The sequence below is a fragment of the Cetorhinus maximus genome, chromosome 22 (assembly GCF_964194155.1).
Source record: "Cetorhinus maximus chromosome 22, sCetMax3.hap1.1, whole genome shotgun sequence".
In the NCBI taxonomy this organism is placed as follows: domain Eukaryota; kingdom Metazoa; phylum Chordata; class Chondrichthyes; order Lamniformes; family Cetorhinidae; genus Cetorhinus; species Cetorhinus maximus.
This window is the reverse complement of record NC_135900.1, coordinates 70,318,890-70,336,762: the sequence shown is the minus strand read 5'-3', so window position 1 is coordinate 70,336,762 and position 17,873 is coordinate 70,318,890. Positions and strand designations below refer to the sequence as shown.

Genomic DNA, 17,873 nt, shown 5'->3' with positions numbered 1-17,873 from the left:
CAACATGCCAGAATCATCCCCCCACGTCAAATCTGGACCCTGTGCACCTGGTGACCTCAACTTCGAGGGGAACTCAGAGGTGAACGCACACAGCTTTGTGCAGCGCTCATGATGATCCCAGCAGCTCTGCGGATTCAGGGGGTCACAGGTAATTCTCTGCAGCGGCTTCCTTATGGCTGGCTTGTGGTGCCAGGGCAAGGGCAATAGTGCCAGGGAGAAGGGGGAGAAGGGAACCTCGGGGCGAGGGCAACAGTGCTGGGAGGGTCATGTCAGCACCAACTGAAGTTTGAGCACAAACACATGCGGGGGCGAGGTGGGTGTGGGGTGGTGGGGGGAGAAAACGGCTGGGCTAGTGGCAAAACGTACCAAAGATGAGCACTCCACCACAGCTGAGAGCATTAGCTTGAGCTCAATTGACATGCTTGGAGTCAGCCTAGTCAAGCAATTGTGCCCACTCAAGCAGCACTAATTCCTCAATAATTGCTCCCCTTGTGTGCACACTGCAAACTCGAATGAATGCTATGGTGCTGCAGAACCATTGTGTGACTGGGCAAGCCTGAGGATCCCCTTGGGAGAGGTGGCCAATGAACACTGACTCCGTTCCCTCACATTATGTTTCTGTTGACATTGAAAAGTCACCCTCATGGTACAAGCAAACCGGGAAGCCTTGGAGTCCAGGTTAGGAAAATTCCTGCGCCTGAGATGAGAATTTAGGATGCAGTCGAGTGGCCGAAGCTGCTGCCACTCGGCCATGTGGTGTGGGGCAGTGCTGGGTGTGGGCATAGTGAACCATCATACACACTAAACACTGGGCATCCATGTGGTGGCCTGGACTCTCCGGCATGCATTAAGGGGTCTTGAGAGGCAGCCGCAGGCGATGACTTGACCAAGAGTGGTCCTTAGGAGACAATTGCTGACTCTTGCGTCTCTCTCTCTTTGATACTGCAGTGAGGAGACCATCAGGAACATGGGCCAGGATTTTACAGCCCTTACCGCCCCGCAGGATGTTACAGTCCTGCCAAACTGAATGGAGATTTAAATGGCTCGCCACATCTGCTGGGTGGGAGATACGCTGCAGCGGGTCCATAAAATCTTGGTCATGGAGTCTGATGATCTTGCTGTCTGCTGCATTGCTTATAGACAGGAGAGAAGAAGGAGAAGAATGCGCCTGGCCTGTCAAGAGGAGCCTGGAGGAGCAGAAACCTGAAGACCAAGGTGGCAGCACAGCCTCCTCCGCACGCAGAGGATGAACCCCAGAGAGCCGTCGTTTTTAGGCATATCGCTAGACCCAGCACCGACAGACGGCGCATGTGTTACCTGCAGATGAGCAAGAACCAGTGTCGCTGATGCCTGCGCATGTCAAGGGAACTGGTCGCACACATACACCACGTTCTGTAGGATTTGACACCACGGGAACTCAGAGGTCATCTACTGACATTGGCGGTTAAAGTTACCACCATGCTCAATTTCTATAGCAGTGGCTCCTTCCAGGGCTCCGCTGGGGACCTTTGCGGGATCTCACAAGCCTCCGCCCACAAATATATCCAGGTGGTCACGGATGCCCTTTTTTGCCACCTTTGTCAATGCCAACAGAGATCAGGCGATTACCATCAGGTGGCATCAACTGCAGAAACTCACCAAGGCTCCTTAGGCAGCACCTTCCAAACCCACATCCACTACCATCTAGAAGGACAAAGCAGCAGATAGATGGGAACCACCACCTGGAAGTTCCCCTCCAAGCCACACACCATCCTGACTTGGAAATATATCGCCGTTCCTTCACTGGGTCAAAATCCTGGAACTCCCTCCCTAACAGCACTGTGGGTGTACCTAAACCACAACGGTTCAAGAAGGCAGCTCACCACCACCTTCTCAAGGGCAATTAAGGATGGGCATTAAATGCTGGCCTAGCCAGCGAAGCCCACATCCCATGAATTAATTAAAAAAACCCACGTGGCTCTTAAATCTCCCTGTGAACTAGCAGTCCAGTGTATGAACTGCAAAGGCTTCCACTCTCTCATTGTTCAGCTGTCTGCAACCATAACAAACGGATCATGCAGGTTTGTGCAAAGTACATATAATGTACATTATTCGTACATCTTCAGCAGGTCTCAGATCCCTGACACCCTCCAGAGACCACACAGGATACAGGGTTGGCTCCTTGGGGACAAGGGCTACCCACAAAGGACGTGGCTGATGACACCCATGTGATGGCCTCAGACTCCTGGTGAGAGAAGTTACAACGAGGCTCATGCTGGAACTCGGAGTTTGGTGCAGCACACCAATGGCATCCTGGAAATGAGGTTCCGATGCCTTGACAGATCTGGCGGAGCGCTCCAGTACACTCCCCAGAGGGTGTCACGCATCATCATCGTTTGCTCCACAACCTGGCACTGCAAAAGGGGGAGGACCTCGATGATAAGGAGATGGAAGAGCTGCATGTCTCCTCCAATGAGGATGGAGTCCTGGAAGGTGAGGGTGCAGGCGATGAGGCCATTGCACTGGCCAGATGAGGCAAGTGAGCTCATGAGGCCCTCATTGCTGCAAGATTCCAGGAGGAGGATGACGAGATGCAGTGAGGACACTCCTGAGATCTTCACATTGCATCTGGGAATGTTTGACACCTGTCTGGCTGAGGGCAGTGCACATACGCCCTGTAAAGAGGCTCATATCATTGAGACACTGCTGAGATACAGCAGCCATATGGACTTTAACAGCACTTGATCCTTTGGCAGTCTTCACCACCTGTTCACTTCAGCACCACACCTTCACCTGTCAGGAATGTTGTCGAGATTTGAGGGGGGCACAGCCCCATCTCTAAGGTGCTGAGACCACACAGTGAATATCGCGGAACCCAGTGACGCCTTGGTACGAGATTCTTACAGCAAACACAAGCCACATGGAGGTGCAGACATCAATGATCTGGAGAGTGACTTTGAAGCCGGACAATCACTGCACAGGGGAGAGGCCCTGGACTGTGACACTCGCCTTTGTTTTGTGCAGGAACCAAGGTTTCATGTCTGAGTGACATGAACACTGCTCTTCAGAACAAGGAGCCATAGACAAGGAGACATTCTTGGAAGTGTATTTACAATAGTCAACATTAAGTACAAGTGATTAACACCTATGCCCACGTTGTGCAACTAAATCTTCTTGACGTTACAAAGCTTTATCTCCGGGTGTGATGTCCGGTACAGGCAAAGGCGGGAAAGGTCTCGGTAAAGGGGGTGTGAAACGGCACCGGAAAGTCCTCCGAGTTAATATCCAGGGAATCACTAAACCTGCCATTCGCCGCCTTGCTCGTCGTGGGGGCGTTAAGCGCATCTCCGGCCTCATTTACGAGGAAACTCGCGGGGTTCTCAAGGTTTTCTTGGAAAATATAATCCGAGACTCGGTCACCTACATGGAGCACACTAAACGCAAGACTGTTACCGCCATGGATGTGGTCTATGCCCTGAAACGCCAAGGCCGAACTCTGTATGGGTTCGGTGGTTGAGAACTTAAATCTTCTTGACCTTCCTAAGCCTGTCTTGGTGCTCCCCGGACATCCATGGTGGAGGTGGAAGCAACCTGCTGACCGCTACGCCCTGTTTGTGATGACCTTGACAGGTATCCTCCTTCCGGAGTCCTGCTGTGTGGCAGTGGCACCCTCCTCGGCCTGTGGAGCTGGAGCTGCTGAGGTCACAGGAAGAGAGGATTCGGATGGGCCGGACACTCCCAGAGTCACCTGGATGGATGGCCCCGGGGTGTGCACCTGCTGATCCTCCTCCCTGTGGGTGCCCAAGGGCCCATGCCTGACTCCTTGAGAGGAAATGGCAGCTGGACTGAGATCAAGATGCACCCCCCCCACCCCCACCCCCGCCTTGCGTTGACACTGGATGCCTGCAAGTGCCTCAGTGCAGGACCAATCTCCTTAGCCAAGGTCCCCATGGCGGCCGCCATCCTACCAGTGTTGACCTCGGTACATTGTAATGCCGGCACTATAACCTCAGCCTGAAGGCGGATGGACTCCTCCATCATGCCTTGCAATCTGAGGAATGCAGCGGACATCCTTTCCTGATGTTCCCAAGCTTGCCTTTGCAGATCCAGGAATAGAGGTATGACCAAGTCCAGAGGCTCCTAATCTGACTTGGGCTCAGCAGATTTCTGGCCTCCAGCAGTCCCCTGAGTACCGGAAACCTGGAAGCCCCTGCCCCCGCCTACTGTGGCTCAGACAGTGCGATCTGCTCACGAGACTGTGACTCTGAGGTCCCACTGAGGCATGTGTCTCAGCGCTCACCCACACCCTCCACCAGCACAGTGATGGGTCTTGAATGTCAGTGTCTGTGGATTCTTCTTCCATGGTGTTCTAGGGGCTGGAGTCGAGGATATGGCACTGTGGACCCCCTCAGCTGCTTCCCACTGGCAGTGAAAGCAAGGAGAGATAATTAGTGCATGGCAAGGGACTGGGGAGCAGGGGACCTCCCTCACAGCATGGTTGTCTGATGGATGTTGCACTGCTGGATCTCACATGGTTGAGTGCTGCCGACCTCACCATCAGCACAAGAACGGTCCAGAACATCGCCGGCCAGCTGGATGGCTCTGTTTTCAAAGTCTGTGAGGACCTTGATGTCAAGCGTTCCTCCATCAGTCTGCAACCTCTCCCTTTTGTTGTGTGCTAGTTTGTCCTGCATGAAGACAGAGAGAGTATAAGGATACCTGCCAGGCCAGATGAGAAGGATGCCTGGCATGTGTGGGTGATGAGCGGTGCCATGGACAGGATGAGGACACAATCCACAGGGGAGATGAAAGTGTCTGTGTTAGAGAGTGAATGGTGGTGTCCCTTGAACTGGCAGTGAGTAGCCCTGTGGATGTGTGATGAGTTTGTGAATTGAGAGTGATGAGAAGAGTGACTTACCCTGGTGGGGTGGAGGAGATCATTCATCCTCTTTCGGCACTGGGTGGCTGTCCTCTTCTGGAGCGTGTTGGCGCTGACCACTGCTGCCATGCTGGATTGGTGACCTTGCTTGCTGGTCTTCGCCCACAGCGGGGGTAGAGGACATTGCGACGGGCCTCCACTGAGTCCAACAGCCACTCAAGGGAGGAGTCATTAAATCTGGGAGCAACACATTTCCTCCCTTTGGCAGCCATGGCTTTGTAGCAGCTTCTGATCCCTTTGAGATTGCTAGCTCTGTGCGGGGTCTGCCTCTAAATATGGTGTTCGGATTACAGAAGGCCTGAGGTGACAGCGGCGGCGGGGGGGTGGTGGATCATAGACCAGCCCAACAGCAATCCAATGTGAAACGCGTGACTCTGCAATTTTTAAACAAAGTTGCGCACAATATGGCATAAAAAGCTACCGTTGCCGTCAGCGAGTCAAACACTGCTTTCCCCACCCAATTTCTGGGACAATTCCACCCCAGGGATTAACCTCTTTACTCACCTCTGCACTGCTCGAATTTGGATGGTTCCTCTATGATACTATAACCAGGACTGTGTGTAGTCCAGCAGTTCAGCCTGAACATGATATTTACTTGAGTGAAGCTGTCAATTTAGTGAAAAACAGACTTTAAGGTTATCAGTCTGGGTGGGATTCTGTAACTGCCAGGGTAAAATAAGGGAGGTGGGATCCAATACACTAACACTCAGCAGCACCTGATTGAATGCGCTAACATTAAAAGAGCCTCAGGGTTATTTGAAGCTCCTAATCTCAGGCAACGATCTGATATCAGTGGATTGCGAATTTTTTTTTTTTTTTTTTTGTAAAAATATACTTTATTCATAAAAATCTTCAATCACATTCAAAACCATTTCAAAAACAACATTACAAGGGTACAATCCAGGTTAAACTTTTACAAAATGTATCACCAGGTGCATCAGTACAAACAATATTACAATCATTTACAGCCTTTCATTTTGATCTGTACAGCCCGAGGGGCTCTAAACAGTTCCCAGTCTCTCGGTGCGCTGTGGTAGAAAGGTCTTAGACAGCGACCCTTCCCCATTGCGCCTTTGCGGCAGCTGCCCCAAGCTTTAGTGCGTCCCTCAGCACGTAGTCCTGGACTTTGGATTGTGCCAGTCCGCAACAATCGGTCGGGGACAACTCTTTGTGCTGGAAGACCAACAAGTTTCGGGCAGACCAAAGCGCGTCTTTCACCGAGTTGATGATCCTCCAGCTGCAGTCGATGTTTGTCTCGGTGTGTGTCCCTGGGAACAGCCCGTAGAGCACAGAGTCCTGTGTCACAGAACTGCTCGGGATGAACCTCGACAGCAACCACTGCATCTCTCTCCAGACTTTCTTTGCAAAGGCACAATCCACAAGGAGGTGAACAACGGTCTCTTCCCCACCACAGCCACCTCGAGGGCAACGTGCAGAGGGGGTGAGCTTCCTGGCGTGTAGGAAGGATCTGACGGGGAGGGCCTTTCTCACCACCAGCCAAGCTACGTCTTGGTGCTTGTTGGAAAGTTCTGGCGATGAGGCATTCTGCCAAATGACTTTGACAGTCTGCTCGGGGAACCATCCCACAGGGTCCACCCTCTCCTTTTCCCTCAGGGCCTCTAGGACGTTACGTGCTGACCACTGCCTGATGGACTTGTGGTCAAAGGTGTTTTTCTGCATAAATTTTTCCACCAGGGACAGGTGGTACGGCACGGTCCAACTACTTGGAGCGTTCCGCGGCAGCGTGGCCAGACCCATCCTTCGCAACACCGGGGACAGGTAGAACCTCAGCACGTAGTGACACTTGGTGTTTGCGTACTGAGGGTCTACGCAGCGCTTGATGCAGCCACACACAAAGGTGGCCATCAGTATGAGGGCGATGTTGGGCACGTTTTTTCCCCCTTTATCTAGAGGCTTGTACATCGCGTCCCTGCAGACACGATCCATTTTCGACCTCCAGATAAAGCGGAAGATGGCTCGAGTGATCGCCATCGCGCAGGAGTGTGGAATGGGCCAGACCTGCGCCACGTACAGCAACAGCGAGAGTACCTCACACCTGATGACCAGGTTCTTACCCGCAATGGAGAGGGAGCGTCGCTCCCACATGCCCAGTTTCCTTTTCACCATAGCCACTCGCTCCTTCCAGTTTCTAACGCATGCCCCGGTCCCTCCGAACCATATCCCCAGCACCTTCAGGCCGTCAGCCCTGACAGTGAAGGGGACAAAGGATCGGTCAGCCCAGTTCCCAAAGAACATGGCCTCGCTCTTCCCACGATTTACCTTGGCTCCCGAGGCCAGTTCGAACTGGTCGCAGACGTGCATCAGTCTGCGCACCGACAGCGGATCCGAGCAGAAGACGGCGACGTCGTCCATGTACAGGGAGGCTTTTACCTGAGTGCCTCCACTGCCTGGGATCGTCACTCCTCTTATGCCCGGATCCTTCCTGATGGACTCGGCAAAGGGTTCTATGCAGCACACGAAAAGGACAGGCGAGAGAGGGCAGCCCTGCCTGACTCCAGATTTAATCGGAAAGCTATCTGTTTCCCAACCATTGATTGAGACTGCGCTACTGATGTTAGTGTAGAGCAGTTGGATCCAATTTCGAATTCCCTCCCCAAAGCCCATTTTGGAGAGCACATCCCCCATGTAGGTGTGCGATATTCTGTCAAAGGCCTTCTCCTGATCCAAGCTGATGAGGCAGGTATCCACACCCCTGTCCTGTACATAGGCAATCGTATCCCTGAGCAGCGCCAGGCTGTCAGAGATCTTCCTGCCTGGCACAGAGCAGGTCTGGTCAGGGTGAATCACCAATTCCAGAGCGGATTTGACCCGGTTGGCGATGACCTTGGACAGAATCTTATAGTCCACATTCAACAGTGAAATGGGTCGCCAATTTCTAATTTCCTCCCTTTCCCCCTTGTGCTTGTAGATGAGGGTGATGATGCCTTTCCTCATGGATTCTGACATGCTGCCGGCCAGGAGCATACTCTCGTACACTTCTAGCAGGTCTGGGCCGATCAAGTCCCACAGAGCCGAATACAACTCCGCCGGCAGGCCGTCGCTTCCGGGGGTTTTAATCTTCTCGAAGGACTCGAGGGCCTTAGTCAGTTCGTCAGGAGTTAGCGGTTTGTCTAGGCTCTCCCGCGTACTGTGGTCTAAGACCTCCGTGATAGAGGACAGGAAGGACTGGGAGGCCGTGCTGTCCGTGGGCTTCACGTCATACAGTCCGGCATAAAAGGATTTGCTGATCCTCAGAATGTCGGACCGTGATGACTTTACTGAGCCGTCTTCTTCCTTCAGGCTGCTGATCACAGAGCGCTCTCTGTGTACCTTTTGGAAGAAGAAACGTGAGCACGTCTCATCCTGCTCCACGGAGCGGACTCTGGAACGGAAGATGATCTTGGAGGCCTCCGAGGCAAAGTGCGAGGCTTGCTGGCCCTTCACCTCTTGGAGCTCCTCCTTGACATCGACCCCCATCGACCGCAGCCGGAGCAGATTCTGCATCTTTTCCTGGAGTCGGGACATTTCCCTCTGTTCCTTTCTAGCTTTCTGGGTGCCCTTGAGGATGAAATACCTCTTGATGCTTCCCTTGATCACTTCCCACCAGTGTGTCAGGGACTCAAAGAGGGGTTTCACGGTTCTCCAACCTTTGTAATCCCTCTTGAGCTCCTCAATGTTCTCTGGGGTCAGCAGTTGCACATTTAGCTTCCATGCCCCCCTGCCCACCCTCAGGTCTTCCTCCAAGTGGCAGTCCGCCAGTAGGAGGCAGTGGTCAGAGAAGAACACCGGCTTGACGTCGGTGGATCTGACTGTGAATGCACGGGACACAAACAGGAAGTCTATCCTGGAACGAATGGACCCGTCTGGCCGCGACCAGGTGTATCTACGCTGCGCTCCGTCTGCAGGGTTGCTGAAGACGTCGTGCAGCTTGGCATCCTTAACTGTTTCCATCAGGGATCTGGACGTAGCGTCCAATCTGCTTCCGGCCCTGCCGGATCGTCCAGCCGCATCGATGATGCAGTTGAAGTCCCCGCCCAGAATGACCGGCCTGGAGGTCGCCAGCAGCAGTGGGAGCTGCTGAAAAACCTCCAGCCGCTCAGCCCCTTGTGCCGGGCCGTACACGTTAATTAACCGGAGTGGAGCGTTCTTGTACATTACGTCTGCTACGAGGAGTCGCCCGCCCACCACCTCCTTGACCTCGGAGACGGTGAAGTTGCCTCCCCGCAGCAGAATACCCAGGCCGGAGGAACGAGAGTCGTTTCCGCCCGACCAGATCGATGGCCCGTGGGACCACCATCGTGACCATTGCCTGTAGGAGCTGAGGTGCGGTATCGCACACTCCTGCAGAAACAACAGGTCAGCTTTGACCTTGGCTAGGTAGTCCAAGGTCGCAACACATCGCGTAGTAGATTTAATGCTACGCACATTTATGGATACAATCTTTAAACCCATATTAAAGCATTTATTCTCCTACCAAACCCACTGTCTCTGAGAGTCCCAGACCTTTAGTCTGCTCCTTCATACCCGTAGTGAGCTCAAATTCCTTCACTTTGGATGGGCTGAGGTAGATCTCCTTGGCCGTGTTCTGCTCCAGTGGCATCTGGAGGTTCACGCAGAGAGCGGGTTTTGAGATGACCTTTGCTGGAGAAGCTTCTCCAAAACTCACCCCCTCTGGGGGGTTGCTGTTCCCGGCTTCCTGGAGCTGGGGTGCGATGATTGCCTCACTGCTCCCAGATTCCAGGGGCTGTGGTGCACTGGCCTCCTCAGGTTGCAGGCAAAGTTGGGGTGCGCTGGGCTCCTTGTTGTCTCCAATTTTCTGGAGCTCGGGTGTCTCGTCCTCCAACGCCCTGGAGCTTTGCCGCCTCTTCTGTCGGTGCCGCTCTGGCACTTCCTCATCCGAAGAGCTGCTGCCCTTGTCATCCGTGTCGGATGGGAGACGCCTCTTGCCGCTTCTCTGGGAAACGCCTTTGCTTCTTCTTCGCTCCCTCTTACTTTTCTTGTTCTTCACCGTCCGCCACTCCCCCTGCTGCTTTCCCACTGCTGCCTCCTCCTCCATTGATTCGCTGTCCTGAGGACTGGAAGGTTCAGGGGGTAGTGCTGTTGATTGGCTCTCTGTTGCCTCAATCTCTTTCTCCACCTTGTCTCTCTCTGTGTCCTCCTTTGTCCCGTTGAGCTCCCTGGGGGCCTTGGTGGTTGGAGTGACACGGAACATTTCTTCTGCTTCCCCCTGGTCGGCTTTGGCTGCCTGTGCGTAAGTACGGCAGCGTTTGGGGCAGGTCCTGTAGAGGTGACTTGCCTCGCCACACAGGTTGCAGCACTTGGCCTGTTTGCAGTCTTTTGTCTGGTGCCCTTCCTGTTTGCAGATCTTGCAGAGGGAGGCGCTGCAGTTGGCCGCCACATGACCAGCCTTGCCGCATGAGCGACAATGCTTGGGTTGCCCAGCGTAGACCAGGTAGCCACGGTTTCCCCCGATAGCGAAACTGGAAGGAGGGTGGAAAATGGCTCCCTTACCATCGGTCTTTAGCGTGACCTTAAACAGGCGTTTGCCTGTCCAGATCCCCAAGTCGTCTCGAATCTCAGTGCCGCTCCCCACCTTATCGAAGTACCTGGTGAGGAAGGTGACCACGTCGGCGACAGGGACGAAGGGGTTGTACACATGCACCATCACCTCACGTTCCCGTTGCAACGGCAGAGAAAAGTGCGGCTCCGCCGTCAGGATCTTCATCTCCGGCAGGTCTCTCTTCTCCTCGAACACCCTCAGGAGCCGGACGCAGTCTGCCACTCGCTTGAACGTCACGTCGAAATAACCCCCTTTGCGGGAGTCGTGCAGGGTGAAGATCTCCGTAGCTTGGAAGCCGCACGCCTTCAACAGGATCCTCCTGGTGAAGAAGCCCCGATCCATAGGTGATCCTCCTTCGTCGCTGTGGTTCACCGTGACTCGGACGGTGATAGGTAATCCACGGTATGGATTTGGATTGCGATTGGTTATCGCCCTTCCATCCCGACCTTGCCTTGGCAGGACCATGGTGTCGCCCCTGCAACACTACACTTGATCTTAGCCAAAAGGCCGAGAAGCGATGATTGCGAATACTTCACTCCTGTGACATTAGAAAATTCAGTGTTGACTTTCTGGTGGTTTTCAGAGAGGAGTTTGCTATCACTGAACCACAGTTGATTAACTACTGCTCATCCTCCTAACTCACTGTGCCTTCAATATCCCTTTTTTCTCATCTATCTGCTTCCCTTTTAAACGTACACAACTTGCATTTATATAGCACCTTTAACATAGCAAAAGTCCCAAGGTACTTCACAAGAGAGTTATCAAACAAAACCTGACACCAATCCATGTAAGGACAAATGAGGATCAGAGACCAAAAGATTGGTAAAAAGGGTAGGTTTTAGGGAGCGTCTTCACAGGGGAAAGGGAGGGTGGGAATTCCAGAATTTAGGGTGTTGGCAGCTAAAGGCACGGCCATCAATGATGGAGCAATAAAAATCCGGGATGCACAAGAGTTGGAAGGGCACAGAGCTCTTGGAGGTTTGTAAGGCTGGAGGAGTTACAGAGAAAGGGAGAGGGTCATGGAGAGATTTAAAAGCAAGAATGAAAATTTTAGATTTAAGGCATTGACGAATCAGAAGCCAACGTAAGTTAATGAGCACTGGGGTGATAGGTCAACAGGACTTGGTGCAAGTTAGGATATGGGCAGCAAAGTTTTGAATGAGCTCACTGACAGCGTTGCAGTTGTGGGAAGCTGGCTAGGAGACCATTGGAAAGGTCAGATCTCGAGGTAACTAAGGTGGGAATGAGAATTTCAGCAGCAAATAAGTTGATGCAGAGGCAGAGATGGGAGATGTTCGGGATGTGGAAATAGCCTGGCTTTGTAAAGAAAGAATATGGTGTCATTGGAAGCTCAGTTCAAGTAGAGTACAAAGCTAATCTGGTTTAGCCTCAGACAGGGGCCAGGGCAGTGAATGAAGTTGGTGGCTAGGGAACAGGCTTTGCAGTAGCAACCTAAGGCAATGGCTTCAGCCTTATTATAAAGGGAATCAAGGGAATATTTAGTTGTAGAAAATTTCTGCCCAAGCAATAGCGGATATCAGACCAACAGTGCAAGGGGTCGAGAGAGGTAGTGTTGAGGTAGAGCTGGGTGTTGTCAGTGTACGTGGGAAACTTGTGATACAGAATTCCACATTTAATTGTTTTTGCAAGTCTCTTCAGTTTATGTCTCACCAGCCAATAGGATCAGTTGTCAGTATTCGTCTTAATATAACTGTTCATAGTTGTGAATGCATCTATCCAGTCACCCCTTAGCTTGCAGTGAAATATGAAGATTAAATATTTAAGTAGTGATCTCATTATAAATGTGTCCATGAGCTCCCCCTGCTGGCACTTTTGCCTTGCGTTAACAGCCAAAAAACAGATCCCATAAGCAAAAAAAGTTGTCCATAAACTATCCTGTGTTACATAGCATACCCACTTAACCGGCCACTGGAGATCATGTAAAATGATTGCAATTTCCTTTCCAAAAGGTGATAAATACCTTGCCAACAGACCATTCTTTAAAGGCTTTACTAATGGTCACTTCCTTTACAAGTGGAATAATGCACAAAAGCAGTACACAATAAAATACTGAAGATGCAGTGTTTCAATTAACCCAAAGGCTAGAATGTTACAATAAATGATATAGTATGCAACTCGGGACAGTTGGCAGAAAACTGTTTGGTTATGGAAACCATTTTTTGCTGTGAATAATGTGATTTTTTTCAATTAATGCAGTTTGATCTCCTGCCAAACTAAAGCTGACTATCCAGAGCTCTGGCGTATGTTGTGGAAATCCTTTTTTAAAAATTCGTTCATGGGATATCAGTATTGCTAGCATTTATTGCCCATTCCTAATTACCCGCGAAAAGATGGCGGTGAGCCACCTTCTTGAACCACTGAGGTTCATGTGGTGGATATGTCCACAGTGCTGTTAGGAAGGGAGTTCCAGGACTTTGAGCCAGCAACTTTGAACGAATGGAATTCAAAGCCAAAGAGTGTATGTGGTTTGGAGGGGCACTTCCAGGTGGTGGTGTTCCCATGCATCTTGCCCTTGTCCTTCTAGATGGTAGAGGTTGGGGATTTGGAATGTTGAAGTGAGTTGCTGCACTGCATCTTGTAAAGATGCTACAACACATTGCTGTCATTGTGCACCGGTGGTGGAAGGAGTGAATGTTTAAGGTGGTGGATGGGGTGCCAATCAAATGAGCTACTTTGTCCTGGATGGTGGTGAGCTCCTTGAGTGTTGTTGGAGCTGCACTTGTCCAGGCAAATGAAGAGTATTCTATCATGCTCCTGATTTGTGCCTTGTAGATGGTGGACAGATTTTGGGGAGTCAGGAGATGAGTTACTCTCTGCAGAATTCTTAGCCTCTGACCTGCTCTTGTAGCCACAGTATTTATATGACTAGTCCAGTTCAGCTTCTGGTCAATGGTAACCCCCAGGATGTTGATAGTGGGGGATTCAGGGATGGTAATACCATTGAATGACGAGGGGTGATGGTTAGATTCTCTCTTGTTGGAAATGGTCATTGCCTGGCACTTATGTGGCATGAATATTACTTGCCATTTATCAGCCCAAGCCTGAATATTGCCCAGTCCTTGCTGCAGATGTACATGGACTGCTTCAGTATCTGAGGAGTCACAAATGGTACTGAACATTGTGCAATTATCGACGAACATCCCCACTTCTGACCTTAGACTGATTTGCAGCCAGTTGCATGGAGTGGTCATCACTATCACAAAAACAATAAACTTTGCCCAGAGATACCACTGGCTGAAGCCACTTTTTAAAATCATGTTTACCCCGTTTATCTGAAGTGTTCTTAAAAAAAGCACAAAAGCAATCCCTTTTTTGTCACAGGTAAAGCCATACAAGCAACAAGGTTGTATGTGTATTAAATGATCTGATCTCACCTGGAGCAGTAGTCCAGGCTATACTTATCCTCCAAATCATCCAGGTTTGAAACTCCTGAGTGACTGGACAGAGCTACTAAGGATCCCATGGCCCCAGGCTTAAGTGCCTGTTGATATTGATGCAGCATGGTCCGCATAGATGAATAGTCCTGGCCAAAGTACAGGGGAGTGAGCAGTATTTCGGGAGTTGTACCCAACAAGAGTCACTGTCTTCAGGCAAGAAGAACATTGGCAGAAAAGAACACAGATGAGGGGATTGCAACAATGCAGTGAATTAAATGCCTTAGATTATGGTAGACCCCTTCCTGGACCCTCAGACTAAAAAGCACACGCCTGTCAATTAACATTTTGTCTGCATAGAGTCAAGAGTGGATATGCTCTAAAATCTTTCTGATATTTTGTTCCTACAGAATTCAAGTTGTTTCATCTACTTCATCAGTCTGCAGTGGAATCAGTGAGTACCCCCTGGCCCCTTTTCTTTGTCTTTTTTTTATTGTATTCCTGCATTCGACCTTTTGACTGTACCACATCAACAAATAATCAATCACCTGTTAATTGATCTCGGGTTCTTTCTCCACTGAATTGGCCCCCTGTTGACTTTTGGATCTAATTAGACTGAGGCCAGAATTTTTAGCTCAGAATGAGCGTAAAATGATGCACGATGATGTCGGACAAGCGTCCCGACGTCATCGCGCACTCGCACAATGTGTGCAGGAGTCGGCAGCACGCCCGCCGACAATTAAAAGGCATATTAAGGTCATTAACAATGTAATTAAATTAAATTTTTCGCTGCCCATCCAACTTTATAGTTGGCGGGCAGGCTAAAAGGCCAGCTGGCTTTTGCATTTTTTGCGAAACCTCATCCACGGGCGGGATGAGATTTCGATCCGTCATTAAAAAGAAATAAAAAATGTTCATTCTAATTTCTAACATGTCTCTGCTCATGTGGTAGAGACACATGAGGGGACATGTTTTTCAACATCTTAAAACTCTGATTTTTTTATATCTTTACCTCTCTGAGGTGGCTCTGTCCTCAGGGAGCTTTTCCTGCACACACTTGTGCACAAGCATGAAGTTTCCCACTCGCCCTCCTTCCCCCACCACACAGGCAGCACTGAGCACTGCCGCGCATGTTTCACAACAGGCGGGCCTTGATTGGCCTGCCAGCATGAAATCGCAGTCGGGTCCTGATCGCGGGCGGCTGTCAGTTTCCTGAACGCTCCTGACCGCCCCTGCCAAGCCCGCCTGACAAGGGCAAAACCCTGGCCTTAGTGTCCACAAAGGAATATAGATACTTTTTAAGTCTCACTATATGATGACACTGCTGTCCTCATAGAAAATTTGTCCTCCAATGTACTGTGAGCAATGCTACAAAAGATCTGAAATAGAAACAGAAAATGCTGGAAAGACTCAGCAGGTCTGGCAGCACCTGCGGAGAGAGAAACGGAATTAACATTTCGAGTCCATATGACTCTTCTTCAGAGCTGAAGATAAGTAGAAAAGTGATGGATTTTATACTGTTTAAGAGGAGGTGGAGCAAAATAGAAGGTCAAGGTCAGGGATAGGTGGGAACTCAGGAGAGATTTGACAAAGATGTTATAGACACAAGACAAAGAGAGTGCTAATGGTGCTAAAGACTAAAGAAGGTGCTAATAATGGCATAAAGGTAAGGTAGCAGAATGTATTAATAGCAGAACAGAGGTCAGCACTCTGTGAAAGCAAAACAAGTTATGGATGGCCCTGTGGGGGAGGGGGTTGGAACAAAAAGAATGAAAAAAAAATCAAAATGGAGGAGAGAGTTCATAGCCTGAAGTTGTTGAACTGAATATTAACTCCGGAAGGCTGTAAAGTGCCTAATTGGAAGATGAGGTGCTGTTCCTCCAGTTTGCTGGAACATCGCAGCAGGCCAAGGACAGAAATATGGGCACGAGAGCAAGATAGTGAGTTGAAATGGCAAGCGACAGGAAGGTCGGGGTCATGCTTGTGGACTGAGCAAAGGTGTTCCACAAAGCGGTCACCCAGTCTGCATTTAATCTTCCCAGTGTAGAGGAGACCCAGGGGATCTATTAGGTCCATCAAAAGACAGATTAACTAGCCATTCCTCTCATGGTTGTTTGTGGAATGCTGCAGCACACAAAATACCTGCCTACCTTGCACATCATTCACTGCCAAATGTCTTAACATGATGAGGCATCTCATACAAGAGCCATCTTGTCTCAATCTATGTCTAGCACTCCTTATTTGTGTACTAACATTATGTTCATCAATCACAATTTTTAGGTAATGAATGAACATCGATCCAAGTCTCAGTGCAAGTTGAAGATTGTACAAGATCTGTATTTTTTGCAGGGGTTTGGGGGCGCAGGGAGCAGGGTAGTTGAAAACATTGTTTAAATTATGCTATTGAATACATAACTTCCTCAGCAATTGAGATCTATAACAATGGCAAATTGAAAAAACAGCATGTATTTATACTCACATTGATGGAAATAATTGGCAATCATAGCTAGCTATCTTGGTGAACATATATTTTTACTGCACTATATTGAAATTGTTTCAAGTTTGTATATTATTGTATAGGTTAGAATAAAAGCTTCTGTTGATGCTATAATTTAATAAAAGTTGTTTTGTCAAATTACTGACTAATGCCTGCAGTGCATCAGCACATGGCACAATGAAGAGACAACAGCAGCAGCTTCCTTTACAGAATTTCAATGTAAACAAACATCCCAAATAAGAGAAGCGAATGGTCAGAGACTCAGTTTTGAACATTTCTCAAGAGTTGTGTCATCCCTTTTCACAAATGCTGTGATGTTGACACTCACCTAGGGATCCAGTGCACTCACCGCGAGGTTGGCCCTGTTGTTGATTTACCTGGAGCTCCTGGTAGATGTTAACTCGGGCACAGTCTTTGGGGTTCATACTGAGAAGGGGGCAAATGGCACTTTGATCATACACATTTTCCTCAATGACAAGAAGAGCTTAATACGGGTTAAACTTGTGGCAGAGAGAACTTGCCCAGACTGTCTTTGTCTTTGCTCTCTCTGACATGCAATAAGGGCTTCATTCTGTCCAGGCAATGCAGGAACAAACTCAGAGGTAGAATTGTGGCAAAAACAAGATCAGAAAAGGAGGGAACTATTTTATATGTTGACCATTCCACCACAGTGAAGGAAATTGCCCATTGTAAAAGCTTTGAGAAACTGAGAATTGGAAGAGCAGTGTTACCTAGAGGTTGGGTGCAAGAACATGCTCTTATCTATATCCAGGGTTCATAATCTAACACTGTTGCAGCAGTAATAGGTAGAACCCCTGGAACCTGGAATATGACCAGGCTGTGATCAGAGTTTCAGTGCATTTTCAGATTTCATGTTCAGTTGCGCTTCTCCTGAGAAGCTCCTAGTGCCTGCTCTCTCTCCCCACGAGTACTCAAAACACAGAATTGTTAGGTGTCCAATGACCAACCAGTGACTAACTAAGGGAAGGCAAGAGTTTCTTTTTCTGGGATTCTCAAAGATTAGAAGAAAGTTACTGTTTTTTGGGAGACCTAGTCATCTCTTTATGGTTGACAAGTCAGTTCTGGGTGATTGCTAGGACTTGAAGGGGTCATGATTAGTTGGGATTCTTGCCATTTGACTCCTGATAACCCTTCAAGCCAATACTCTAGAATGGTAAAACCTTTGCTGGCAAGTCCCACAATTCTACTCTACAATGTGGTCAACTTCCAAAATCAGACTGGTGACATACACAATGCACACAACCATAATGTCATGCAACTGAGACACATTACGCAGACAGAGTTCACAAAAGACCTGGGCATCTGGTTGGTATCTCCACGAGGTTTCATCTGACAAGCTTCACCGGGCCTATCCAGCCCTTTCTATTTGCCTTTGGCCTCTATTCTATCCGTCTGTCCCTTCCCCCACACCCATTCTGGCTCCATTACCCCATAGGCAGGCAGATTTTGATGTTCAAAATCTCACAACACTATTCAACAATG

At 49.6% G+C, this 17,873-nt stretch overlaps 1 protein-coding gene across 1 annotated transcript in view; it reads left to right on the top strand.

The window, feature by feature from the left end:
• Positions 1-16,508, top strand: part of LOC144696780 (uncharacterized) — a 255,023-nt gene extending 238,515 nt beyond the window's left edge. The window contains exons 43-44 of the mRNA XM_078568507.1: positions 14,284-14,327; positions 16,154-16,508. Of these exons, the coding sequence (XP_078424633.1) occupies positions 14,284-14,327; positions 16,154-16,164 (55 nt within the window). The 3' untranslated portion in view covers positions 16,165-16,508. The remainder of the gene's footprint in view (positions 1-14,283; positions 14,328-16,153) is intronic.
• Positions 16,509-17,873: the final 1,365 nt, after the last annotated feature.